The sequence below is a fragment of the Triticum dicoccoides genome, chromosome 1B, assembly GCF_002162155.2.
Source record: "Triticum dicoccoides isolate Atlit2015 ecotype Zavitan chromosome 1B, WEW_v2.0, whole genome shotgun sequence".
Lineage (NCBI taxonomy): Eukaryota > Viridiplantae > Streptophyta > Magnoliopsida > Poales > Poaceae > Triticum > Triticum dicoccoides.
The window spans coordinates 500,439,549-500,451,684 of NC_041381.1; the positions used below are offsets into that span (position 1 = coordinate 500,439,549).

The window sequence follows — 12,136 nt, forward strand, 5'->3', positions numbered from 1 at the left end:
ACTACAATCATTACATGTAAATATGGTCATCGCAACATCATACATCTTTGTGTGTCGCCGGTTGGAGGTTGCATTTCTTCGATAGTCCGTGGTCCAACATGATGGACAAAGTTCTCGACGATGGTCTGGCAATGGAGATGGGCAGTATGCTTGATATGGTTTCCTAGATAAATTTTATGTTCATATTGTTTGCCCAATAGAAATAAAAGTATGTCTCTTGGCGCGCATGTGTCTAATATATTTTATCCGTTTCCATTCCGAATTCATAGTCCAGCATAGCCCGCATCCGAATCAGCATCCGGTCATTATTCGATTCGCTCCGAACCCGGCAAATAAAACTGAGCTAAAGCGTTATCCAATCCAACCCGATCCGCGGACACCAGTGAAGAAACAACGGCGCAGATCGTCCGGCTGGATCGGACGGTCGAAAGGAGCCTACGAGCGCACCATCTCCCCTGCTTTTTCCCTTTCGAGGGGAGGGAAGGAGACATATCTGGTACCCACCGGCACTGCAGTCACAGTCAACAAGACCCCTGCCCCCTCGAAAACCTCGCCCCCCGCTTAAAACCCCCCTCCCCTGTCTCCACTCCACTCACCACTCCGCCGCCCTCATCGCCAAGATCCCCTCCGCCCACAAATATTTTCTTGATTCTCCCTCCACCCACACCTTGATCGCCTCCGACCCGAAATTTCCCCGCCGGCTTCGACCGCCTCCGTCCCGTCCCGGAGTCGGCGCGCGGGATGGGGAAGAGGAAGGCCAAGAAACCCGCCGCGAGGCCCCGCAGCGGCGCGGGTGGGAGCGTGCCGCGGCCGGTGAGCGAGGGCGAGACCGAGACCGAGCCCGAGCCCGTCGGCGAGGAGGGCGACTTCTGCTTCGTCTGCAAGGACGGCGGCCACCTCCGCCTCTGCGACTACAGGTTCCCGCAGCTCTCGCCCCGGGCCTCGTCTTCTTGTCCATTCCTGCCCTGTCCCCGCAGCCTGAGGAGAAAGCGGAATGCCGGTCGATGATCTAAGAACCGGCTCGTAGGTGGAGTTCCGTAGGTTCAGAATTGATGGGGTTTGTGCTGTGTGGATTGAATTGGTGTGAGGCACGCTGTTGGTTGCTGGGTTGGTTCATCCGCTTTCTCCTAGCCAATTGCATTGTACGACGATATGTCTAGTAAAACGTGTGCAATGGCAAGTCGTGGTGGGATGAGGACGAGCCTCCTTCCTCTGTCTTTCGGCCATGCGCCCACGGTCTTTGTCTCTCTAGGATAAACAGATATAACAAACTGCGCTGCTGAAGCAGCAGCCGGTTACCTGGTCCTGAACAGAATCCTGATCACCTTTGGCCCGTCGCTCTCTATTTTTCTCTTAGCATGAGTTTGTAAATAATTGTGCATTTTGCCACTGCCTTGCGCTTTTCCGACTAAAGCCTTAAGCGCAGTTATGCGCACATTAAGTGCAATTAAGTGTGCCTCTTTTAACTATGGTTTAGTATATGCTAAATGGGTGGAAACATTGTTTTAGTCCATTGCATTGTTCCAGAGTCCCGACATTTTCACAGCATATATTTATACCTATCAGTATCTTCCAGGAACTGCAACAAGGCTTACCATCCTAAGTGCGTGGAAAAGGATGACGATTTCCTCAATTCAGACGAGAACTTCATCTGCGGTGAGTATCTACATCACTACATGCACTTTCTTTACCATTGCTACAACTGCCATTGCTGTGGAACTCTTGTGGTTATGTGGGTGAATAAAGTTGCTCTGTGAAACCTGAAATAATTTTACTTACCTTTATTGCTCTGTTTAGCTAGTTCCTTCAGACACTCTATGACACGGCGCAGCAGTATGCTAAAACATGATACCTTAGAATTCCTAATGGATCTAATAAAACATGGCTCCTATTTTTTGTTAACAGTAGTTTCAGCTGTTCAGGTTGTCTTTAATTCCACCCAAATGTTATTATTTTTATTCATTACTGACCCTACTGGTTGCTAAATGTGGCAGGTTGGCACACATGCTGTATCTGCAAAGGGCGTTCATACTATCGGTGCCTGTGCTGTCCGGTTAAATCGGTTTGTTGTGGTTGCCGGATAGAAGCAGATTTTGTCCAAGTCGGAAGAAGGCAAACAAAGGGATTATGCGCTAACTGTCTAAGGCTGGGAATCATGATTGAGAATAATATCGAAATCGACTCTGATGGGGTAACTAAGTACATATCCTTAAATCCTTGATAGAATTTTAATCCACTCGTCCAGCCAGGTGCACATCCCCTTGGAGTGGCCCCTAAGAGCATCTCAAAGGGCACCCCTCAAACCTCCCCCATATGTCTGGGCGGACAGTCTGGATTCTGTCCGGACACAAAACGCTTGCCCAACGGGCTTCCCCAAATCTGCCCCATATGTCTGGACAGTCCGGGCTTCCCCAAACCTGCCCCATATGTGCGGGAGAAATGGGGCTGTCCAGACATGTCTGCCACATCAGCTCCAGCCCACCTTGGACCATTTTATTTCTTTCCTTTTTCTCTCTCCTCTCTCCATCCCCACCCAATCATATGCATGTGTTGGACAATTGGGGATAAAATTGGGGAACATCACTGGAGGGGAGGACAAATGGGGCTCAACCCTTCGCTGTCCGCGGACATATGAGGACTGAAATTTGACACTTGCGGGATTGCCCTTGGAGATGCCCTAATTTCATCAAGTGGATTTCAGCAGATTGATCCTGGCCCTTTGTTTAGATTAACCAAAGCCACTCTTTTTGTTCGCCTGAACCACGTCCCTGTCTTCTCCCCATGTCACAACTTCTCTAACCATTTAGATCTGGAATAGCTAATATTCTCTGTTCCGCCTTGAGCACCTCAGTACTTGACGTGAGTAACATAGTGATATTCTCAGTAGAAAGTGGTTGCAGCAGCCAACGAGACGTCGCTGAAAAGTAGAATGATGTGGGTACTTTAAAAATCTGGGCATCTACAGCTATGTTTTTAAATGCAATGGTCTTTACACAAATGATTCAAGTTTTCCAGCGGTCGTTCTTCTCCAGTCACATGTTTGTGTGAAAAGATAGAAGGAATCCAAAATTATGTAGTGTTGGGCACTTTTGGTTGTCGATGTGTTCTTGGGAGTTCTGTTTTGAGGACATAGCACAGTCAATAGGTAACAAAAACATGGATTTTGAATGGAGAGAGAAGGCTGACATGGTGTTGATAATACATAGAAAACAATCACAGGTTAAAATCTGCTGATATCCACTTGGTGGAGTAGGGATTACTCTAGGGAATCTTGACCTTGGGGATTTTTATTATTATTATTATTGAACACGGGCTTAACTGTTTCCTTTCTTTTGTTATTTGGCTATCTTTGATAACCTTCTATACTGGATATATTTGTTGGCTTGTAGCAAACATCAGTTTGTGCAGTGTTGTTTAACTATATATTGTGATATTTAACTATATATTGTTTCCTTGCATAATGCATATTGTATTTCCTTGTAGCAATTGCTCTAATGCAGAATGTAACATCTGACATGTAGAATGCTTACTATTAAATTGGTCTTATGTGCACATTTCTGATGGTACTTAGTAGTTACTCTTTGGTGATGGCATTTGGCCCTTCGAGTTTCTTTTTACTCTATATATGCATATGTTCTGATGGTAGATTCTCTGTTTTCTAGGAGAGGGTTGATTTCAGTGACAGGTCAACTGTTGAATTTTTGTTTAAGGAATACTGGGAGATAATTATAAAGAAAGAGGGCTTAACACTGGATAACCTTCAAGAAGCTTATGCTAGTTTAAATGATGGCCCGGATCAAATTTCAGATTCTGAGAATTTTCCTAAAGTACAGGACAGCTCAGATGATGATTTCTTGGGCAATAGTGATGGTGGAGATGCTGATCCAATTTGCCCATCTAATTTAAATGGAACATCAAATAAAGTGAAATCCTTTCTGAAGCATGCAAAATCAAAGAAGAATGTCTATGTTGGCTGGGGTTCAAAAGAGCTGATTGGATTCCTTGAATCAATAGGCAAAGATACATCCAAATCTCTAGATCAATTTGGTGCTGCTGAAGTTGTCAAGGAGTACATTCGACAGAAGGATCTTTCGCACAAAGATAAGAAAAAGCATGTCATATGTGATGAGAAACTCAAGCAATTGTTTAGGAAATCAAAGGTTAAGTACAACAAGATATATAGCTTGCTCGAGAGGCATATTGCTGCAAATGACACATCTGAGGATGAAACATTTGCCAGTTCTGAGGATAACAGTGATTCATGTATGAAAAAGAGAACTCGGACCATGACCTCTGAGTTCACTACTTCGAAAGGGACTTCTGAAAGAAACAAGAGATGCTTTGCTTCTCTTGTTTGCGACAACATTAAGTTGATCTATTTGAAGAAATCCTTAGTTATTGATCTGCTAAAGCAGCCTGAGGCATTTGAAAATAAAGTTATTGGTTGTTTTGTTAGAGTAAAGAATGACCCCAAAGACTATAGTTACTACAAGCCTAAAGCATTCTACCAGCTTGGACAAGTAACTGGTAATATTCAACCTTTTATGTTCCCTATATTCCATTTGACTAATCTATACTCCATTTGCCTGGTTTAGTGCTCTTCCCCTAATAGAGAACTGTATCAGTTTGATGTGCATGTTGTTTAGTTCTATTCAAATTAATACTGTTTTCCAGCGAGTAAACAAGAAATAAGGATGAATTCTACAATTACATTAACAGGAGCTTAACTCATGGAAAAAAAAAACTCCATTTCACAGGACATGTGAATAAATACTCTATTCTGTATCTTTTGGCTACATCGCATTTAGTTATTATTTGCTGATGAGAGATATGCAACAGGCATTAGGAAATCCTCAGAAGAATACAAGGTAAAGGACATGTCTACAGATATGCTTTTGTGTGTTTCCAGCTGCTGGTCTGAAGTCAAAATTTCCAGGTTATCAGATGAAGATTTTGGGGAGGTAATTTATAACGCTTTTTATTGTGAGAATTACACTTCTTAATGTTCCAACACTACTAAAGCAATTCCTAGAGAGATAGAAGATTGGCACCGATGACTAAAAAAAAAAAAAGGGCAGCCCGGTGCATGTAGCTCCCGCTTGCGCAGGGTCGGGGAAGGGTCCGACCACTTTGGGTCTATAGTACGCAGCCTTTCCCTACATTTATGTAAGAGGCTGTTTCCAGGACTTGAACCCGTGACCTCATGGTCACAAGGCAGCAGCTTTACCACTGCGCCAAGGCTCCCCTTCAAGATTGGCACCGATGACTATTGAATATTAATCAAAACAAATTTATGATCTATAGGTTCTTTCTGCTATTATTTTATTTTGTTCATGTATGCACTTAAACTTGTATTGGATGCACATGTTGTTCAAGTTTTTTTGTTGTTGATAATAACAGGACGAATGCGAAGATTTTCGTCTGTTCGTCCAGAAAGAACACTCTAAAAGGCTCACTGTTGTAAGTTAATCTTTTCCAACTTCTAGTGTCCCAAAATGCAGTTGTCCTGATAGTATTTGATGTAATGCAGACTACTATTAATTTTGTTTCAACATGCATAGAAAGTTAGAAGTTATAGGAAACAGATAGCTGTCGATGCTTGGCTATATTCTTTGTCGAACATAATATGTAACTAATGAAGCATATTGCAATCTGTAAAGTTAAATATAGTGGTATTGGTATCAGCGCCTCACATGTAATTATTTTGGATTTCTCATCACACAGTTTGTGTTGTATCTGAATTGTCCTTGTCACAAGTGCATTCTTCATTGGAAAATAGATGACAAGCCCTGCCAGCCTTGAAGTGCTCGGGTGTGAAACCTGTGATATCTCCGGATGTGCTAGACAGCCTGGGATGTTTGAATCGGAGTTTGAAGTTATGTTTTTATGGGAAACAGGGCCAAGAACTTTATTTAATGACAAGAGGGTTAAATGTGCAAAATAACTCAAAACAAATTCTGGTGTGACAGTTAGCCAGTTGCACCTTGCTATGTTTTTTTATATATTTGTGTGATATCCTTATCAGAGAGTGAGACCAACTCAAGTATTCAGTATTTGCTTGGAGTCTTGGATGCCAGTTGTTTGACATATTTCTTTCCTGCTTTTCCTTCCTTTCTGGCTTTGGAAAATGTTACAGATATTTGTTGGGTCTCTTTTTTACTTGATTGTTGATTCCATGAACGTGCTGTTTTTTACAGGCTGAGCTTGAGGAAAAAGCGAGAAGTGTACACAGAGATATAGTCACTCATGTAAGTCTGTTAGGAAATTATACCAACTTTATGTATTTGTCCGGTACATTCTGCATTTTTTTATGTATCATCATTTGATATTAGCTCATTTTAAATTCAAAACAGTATTTCAGTGACATATTCTAGAGTCTGAACTCTCCTATTTTAAGTTTACGTATTAATTACTTTTTCTGTTAGAAATGTTAACCAAATTGCCCTTTCCCCATTCCAGTGGATCGATAAAGAACTTAAGAGACTGGACAATTTAATTGAATTGGCCAATGAAAAAGGTTGGCGCTACGAATATCCTTGTCAGATAAAGATCTTTCCTTCATTTAATGATTTTTTTAATAAAAGAATTGTTCTTGGTTTCCTTTTTATACTTCATTACGATACACCCATCTTAGGACATGCTAGTGGACTTTGTACAGTTATATCCTTGACTAAATTTTACGAAGCTCGAGTACATCGATAAGAGACAGCTATTGCGCTCGCCATCCGAAAGACAACGTCTTCTTGAAGAGGTCCCTCGAGTTATTCCAGATCTGGAAGATAATAAAGACACAGAATTATTAGTCGCAGCATCAGAGAAGTCTTTTCAGATGAATACAGCTACTTTACAAGGTGATGATGCTCCTATCTCTATTACCTGTGTGGGCTGCCATATTGGCTACTAAAATCAATCTAGTGTCATATTGAGCTTCTGCAGAGATCTGTGGGAACAAATGGTGGCTTAACTCACCATTCTATTTGCACGATTATATTTCATATATGGCTTCCATATGTTATTTACTCCCTCCATTCCTAAATATTTGTCTTTCTAGAGATTTCAACAAGTAACTACATACGGAGCAAAATGAGTGAATCTACACTCTAAAATATGTCTATATACATCCGTATGTGGTAGTCCATTTGAAATCTCTAAAAAGACAAATATTTAGGAACGAAGGGAGTACATTTGTTATATTTAGGTTAACTTATTACAGCATGTATCTCTACTACTGTTTCCACCAATAGATTACCTATAAAAAGACACTAAGTCTAGATATTGGATCTACTAGTGTTCCTGGACAAATAGTGAATTCTGTTATGTGTGTGACTGTGTGTTCGGTAACATCCTACATTTTATTTACCACTACATAAGGGCAGTTGGCTACATGCAGGAACCCCAATCTAACTCAATTTACTTTGTTAAAAATGGGAATTTTTTAATTTGTTTATTTTCTTGCCAGTTGACTGTTCATCTTAGAGCTGGTCGTATAGTTTATATTTGGAAATGGATGCCAAGTATAACAGTTGGTTTGCTTTGTACAATTAATTACCACTAGCAAAAATATCCACTCCAATAGATTATATGGTCTCTATCAGTTATGCACTTGTTTTTACTCATCTTGCAACATGTGGTTGTATGACCATTGTCATATTGATCTTTGATTCTAATCCTTTTCATCACAATTGAAGCTGCTCCTTTTTTACCCTTTTTGTTGCTTATTTCAACGGTTTATCAGGAATTTCTCAAGTTGTTCTAAAATAGCAGGTAAATACTTATTTTGTGTAGGTGCCAGTGGGGACAGAGCTGTTTGCTCGGAAAGATACTCAGAAGAATCTAAAGGTTTGCTTCTGTAACTTGCTTTCAACTTTTATTGTTGATTGATAAATTCTGATATTTATGTAGGTGCCAAGAGAGTGAGTTGTTTATTGAAAAAGTTACCCGAAAGAAATAACTAAAGATTTACTTTTAGATAGAGTATCCATTCAGTCACAATTTACGAACAGGAGATAATCACTGTTTTTGTGTAGGCGCCAATGGGGAGAAAGCTGTTCGTTTGACACGTTGCTCAAAAGAAAAGCCTAGAGGTTTGAGTACATTAATGTGCAATGAGTGGTTTAGAATGGTGGTAAGCGCTGAATTTTGTGTAGGGGCCAATGCGAGAGCTGTTTGCTTGAGAAGTTGCTCAGACGACAAATATAAAGGTTTGATTGCAATGCCATACACTAAGTTATTTTTTTTTTGGAAAAGGCTCTAAAAGTTGTTGTCAATGTTTCTAAAACACACTGATTTTTGTGTAGGTGCCAATGAGGAGATAGCTGTTTGCTTGAGAAGTTGCCCGGAAAACAAATATGAAGGTTTGATTAGATACTATGCACTAAATTGTTGCGAATGTTGGTAAAACATACTGCTTTTTGTGTAGGTGCCAATGACAAGAGAGCTGTTTGCTTGAAAAGTTACTCAGAAGGTGTGGTGTTCACTAAATTATTCACATAGTGTTCACTAAATTGTTCCAAATGCTGATAAACCATTCTGACTTTTTGTGCAGGTGAAGCTGCTCACATGAAAAGTTTCCCTGAAGAAAAAACTAAAGGTGTGCTTGCCTGATGTGTGGTAAATTGTTCTGAAAGGTTGTAAAACACTCCTGATTTTTGTAGGTGCCAGTGAGGACAGAGCTGTTTCCTTAGAAAGTTTCCCGGAAGAAAATTCTAAAGGTTTTACTTGTATAATGATTATCTGCATTCAGCTGGATTTTGTAAAGTTGTATTTCTGTTTTACATACTTGATACTTTTTGTTCAGGTGCCAATGAGGAAGCTGCTTACCTGAAAAGTTGCTCTGAAGAAAAACCTGAAGGTTTGCTTACATGATGTGCAGTATTTTTTTTTAAAAAGGTTGTAAAACGCTCCTGATTTTTGTGTAGGTGCCAACGACGGCAGAGCTGTTTCCTTATCCTTAAAAAGTTGCCCAGAAGAAAATTCTAAAGGTTTACTTATATAATGATTATCTGCATTCATCTGGATTTTGTAAAGTTGTATTTCAGTTTTACATACTTGATGTTGGATGACTAGTTTGAGTTAATACTTACATTACACTTCTAATGCTATGCCTATTTTGATATCAATGGTAGTGGAGTTCAATGCTGCATGAGACTGTTAGTGCTATTCTCTTCTGCTGTGAACCGTAGAGTTAAATATTGTAGAATGTCCACTAAAAGAACACTTGAAGATTCATTCCAATCATTTTATGCACCTGTAGATTAGACAACTTAGCAAGCTACTGATAAGTGCTATCCACATTTGCGGTTGTTAAGTAACCATTACTCTGTATGATATCCTCTCTAATAAATAATGCATCTTCAGTTAAGTAAGTTAGCTCTTTGGTTACTATTAACATCATCTCAATCATTGGTTGTCATTTTAATTTGGATTGAAAATTGTTCTAAATTATACCCCTAAATAGTTTTGAGCCGAGGCTCAGAAAACTCCTTGTCTAAACAACAGCTTTACTTAACCTTGGTTTGAAGAAAAGAATATTACAGAATCCCCATGTCACCTCTTTCTCTCCTTCTCTCTTCTTTGAGTTACCTTCCCAGTTTCATTCATATTACATTATGCAGCTACTGAAGGTGACACTGATACACCGAAAATGCATGTTCAAAATCAGGGCACTGCAGGTCTGTGCTTACTGCCCATCCTTTCACTAGTTTTTTTCAGCAAATATCCTTTCACTAGTTATGCTGTACTACCTCTGTAAATTAATATAAGACCTTTTAGATCACTACTTTAGTGATCTAAAAGGTCTTATATTAATTTACAGAGGGAGTACTTCTCTGAGGATTAGATGATTAGTCTTCTTCAAGCCTTTATTCCAGCTGATGTTGCAGTTTCATTCTAGTGACATACTGACCATTCCGAGCTACCTGTTTCTCATCGTTCATGTTTTAATGACGCAGACACTAAATCCAATGCTGCTGGCGATACACCTAGTGCAAATGTCCAAAGCCAGAGTACTCAGGGTAAGGTCATGCTATCTGTCATTTCACTAATAATTGCACTGCTCTTGGAAGGATTGGTCCTCCACCTTCCCTGTGTCGAGCTGCTGTTGCATTTTCATTCTGTTGACACACCTGCCTTTCTCAGATACCTCGCTTTTCACTGTTCATATTTCACAATGCAGGTAGTGAAGAGAATGCTGCTGGTGATAAACTGGGAGCAAGTGTCCAGAAGCAGGGGGCTGAAGGTTTTATCTTATTACCATCCTTTTATTTGTTACTATTATATATGAGGAAAAATGTAGTAATTTTTTTAGAGGCTCCGGGTTTTACCTATTGAGCTACTATTAAGTAATAACTTAAAAGTCACCTGTGAATTTCCATGGTAAAACATCATGTGACGTACAGTGAAAACATCATGTGACCCTAGTTTTGTAAATGAATGGTTTTGAATTTTGCGCGCAGCTTCCCATCGTTCACATATGTAAGCAGTTTAATGAGCCCACGAGGCCACGAGTTTGATTACAATTTTCCAGCTTTATTCCTAACGTTTTCTGGTTCTTAGATAATTTTAGCATTCTGTTCTACCTGACCAACCATGATTGATGCAGCCAATGCAGCTGGCATCCCAGCTGAAGTAATCAACATTGATGACGACGAAGATGGTCGGTCGCAGGATCAAGGTGCAAACGTGGTTGTTGTTGATATGGATGCCGATGAATCTGGGAATACTCATGTGGCGCAACGCAAGACAAGGCGGTCGGGCATGTGGCATTACAGGGATCCTTTTGGTGACGAGCAAGGCCCGTTCTTTCTAGATCTGTTGGATGGTTGGAACAAACAAGGCTACTTCGACGACGACTTCAGGGTCTGGAGAGCCGGTCAGTCTAGCGACTCTGCCATTTTGCTCAAGGATGCTCTGCGCCTGAAGCGCTGAGAAGGATGGCAGCTACTTGGGGTTCCCATGCTAGCAAGTTAATGTGAAAGAGGGGGCTTCTCTTGTAATATATTCCTGCCCAGATTCTCCTACTTTGTTCCTAATATTATGGTGGGAGGACCAGTCAGAGACTTATACATTACCTGGTCCTAGAAACTTTGGCCTCTGCTGTGAATTGTGGGATGGACATAAGTTGGTTTCAGAGGTTGATGCAAGTTTATGTCTAAACATGTTCAGTTATGCGTTCCGCTCTCTCCTTTTTCTTTGTTGTAAAAAAAATGCTAACCTGGTTTGAAATGTTCTGAATGTTGCGACGATGATATTGTTTTCTTCAGAGCGATGGTCTGGTTCCATTGATACTGATGGTATAGCTTCTAAGGAACTGACACGAACACAAGCAATACATGTCCTAGAGTTCTCAAGTGGCCTGCAGCCTTCACATATTGCCCAAAATCTGAATTAACCTCCAAGTACCTATGGGCGCACCTTTGAAAACCTGAAGTCTAGAGAGGCTCGGGTATCACTAACTCGAAGAAGATGAACTTGGCTCTGTAACCAAGTGGATTTGGAAAATTCCTAGAATGATGACAACATGTGGGCTTGAATTCTCAAAGCTAAGTACTTCCCAGATGCTTCTTTCTTCGCTTCTAAGACTAAGGGCTCCCAAGTTGAGAGGGATCCAAAAACGCAGAGAGATTTTTAACTTGAGCATTTGCTTCGAGGTCCGGAATGAGAGAGACACCAAAATTTTGCTTTCTAAGTGGATCGATGACAAGCCTGTCTACACTAGATATCCCAACCTTTTCGTCATTGCATCTGGCCCTGATATCCTTGGTAGCAATGTGTTTGTCGATGGTCTATTCAATCTTGCTTTTTTGCATAACCTCTCTGAGCCTGAACTTGCTTCTTGGGTAGCATTACAAGGGCAGCTTATAGGTTTCTCCTTATCCACCGAAAGAGATTCAGTGAAATGGGACCTGGAGACATTGGGTGTCTTCACAGCGAAATCTCTTTATGCCAAACTGATCCAAGACCCTAGGATGCGATGTGCTAAGAAGACATTGTTGGCATCAAGGGTTCCTCTTAAAGTCCGTATCTTCCTTTGGCAAGCTTCGTTAGATCACCTACCATCAGCGCTTAATCTTCATAAAACGGAGCGGCCCAGGAAATGACTATTGTGCCCTTTGCGGCAACCCGAGAAACGTTGACC

At 40.8% G+C, this 12,136-nt stretch overlaps 1 protein-coding gene across 3 annotated transcripts; it reads left to right on the top strand.

Moving 5' to 3' along the window:
* Positions 1 to 545: 545 nt before the first annotated feature.
* Positions 546 to 11,166, top strand: LOC119344557 (uncharacterized protein At5g08430-like). 3 transcript variants are annotated; one of them, XM_037614955.1, is made up of 22 exons: positions 548 to 917; positions 1,577 to 1,656; positions 1,995 to 2,191; positions 3,663 to 4,527; positions 4,840 to 4,961; positions 5,401 to 5,460; positions 6,198 to 6,248; positions 6,460 to 6,530; positions 6,682 to 6,851; positions 7,786 to 7,839; positions 8,028 to 8,084; positions 8,148 to 8,201; positions 8,298 to 8,354; positions 8,420 to 8,464; positions 8,546 to 8,590; positions 8,655 to 8,711; positions 8,798 to 8,851; positions 8,919 to 8,981; positions 9,615 to 9,671; positions 9,951 to 10,013; positions 10,175 to 10,237; positions 10,601 to 11,166. In XM_037614955.1, the coding sequence occupies exons 1-22, from the start codon at positions 742 to 744 to the stop codon at positions 10,924 to 10,926; spliced, it is 2,787 nt and encodes a 928-aa protein (XP_037470852.1). In that variant the 5' UTR covers positions 548 to 741; the 3' UTR covers positions 10,927 to 11,166. The 3 variants fall into 3 exon arrangements, with proteins under 3 accessions (XP_037470862.1, XP_037470857.1, XP_037470852.1); XM_037614960.1 differs by lacking the exon at positions 8,546 to 8,590 and having other exon boundaries at positions 547 to 917; XM_037614965.1 differs by lacking the exons at positions 8,798 to 8,851; positions 8,919 to 8,981 and having other exon boundaries at positions 546 to 917.
* The last annotated feature ends 970 nt before the right edge of the window (positions 11,167 to 12,136 follow it).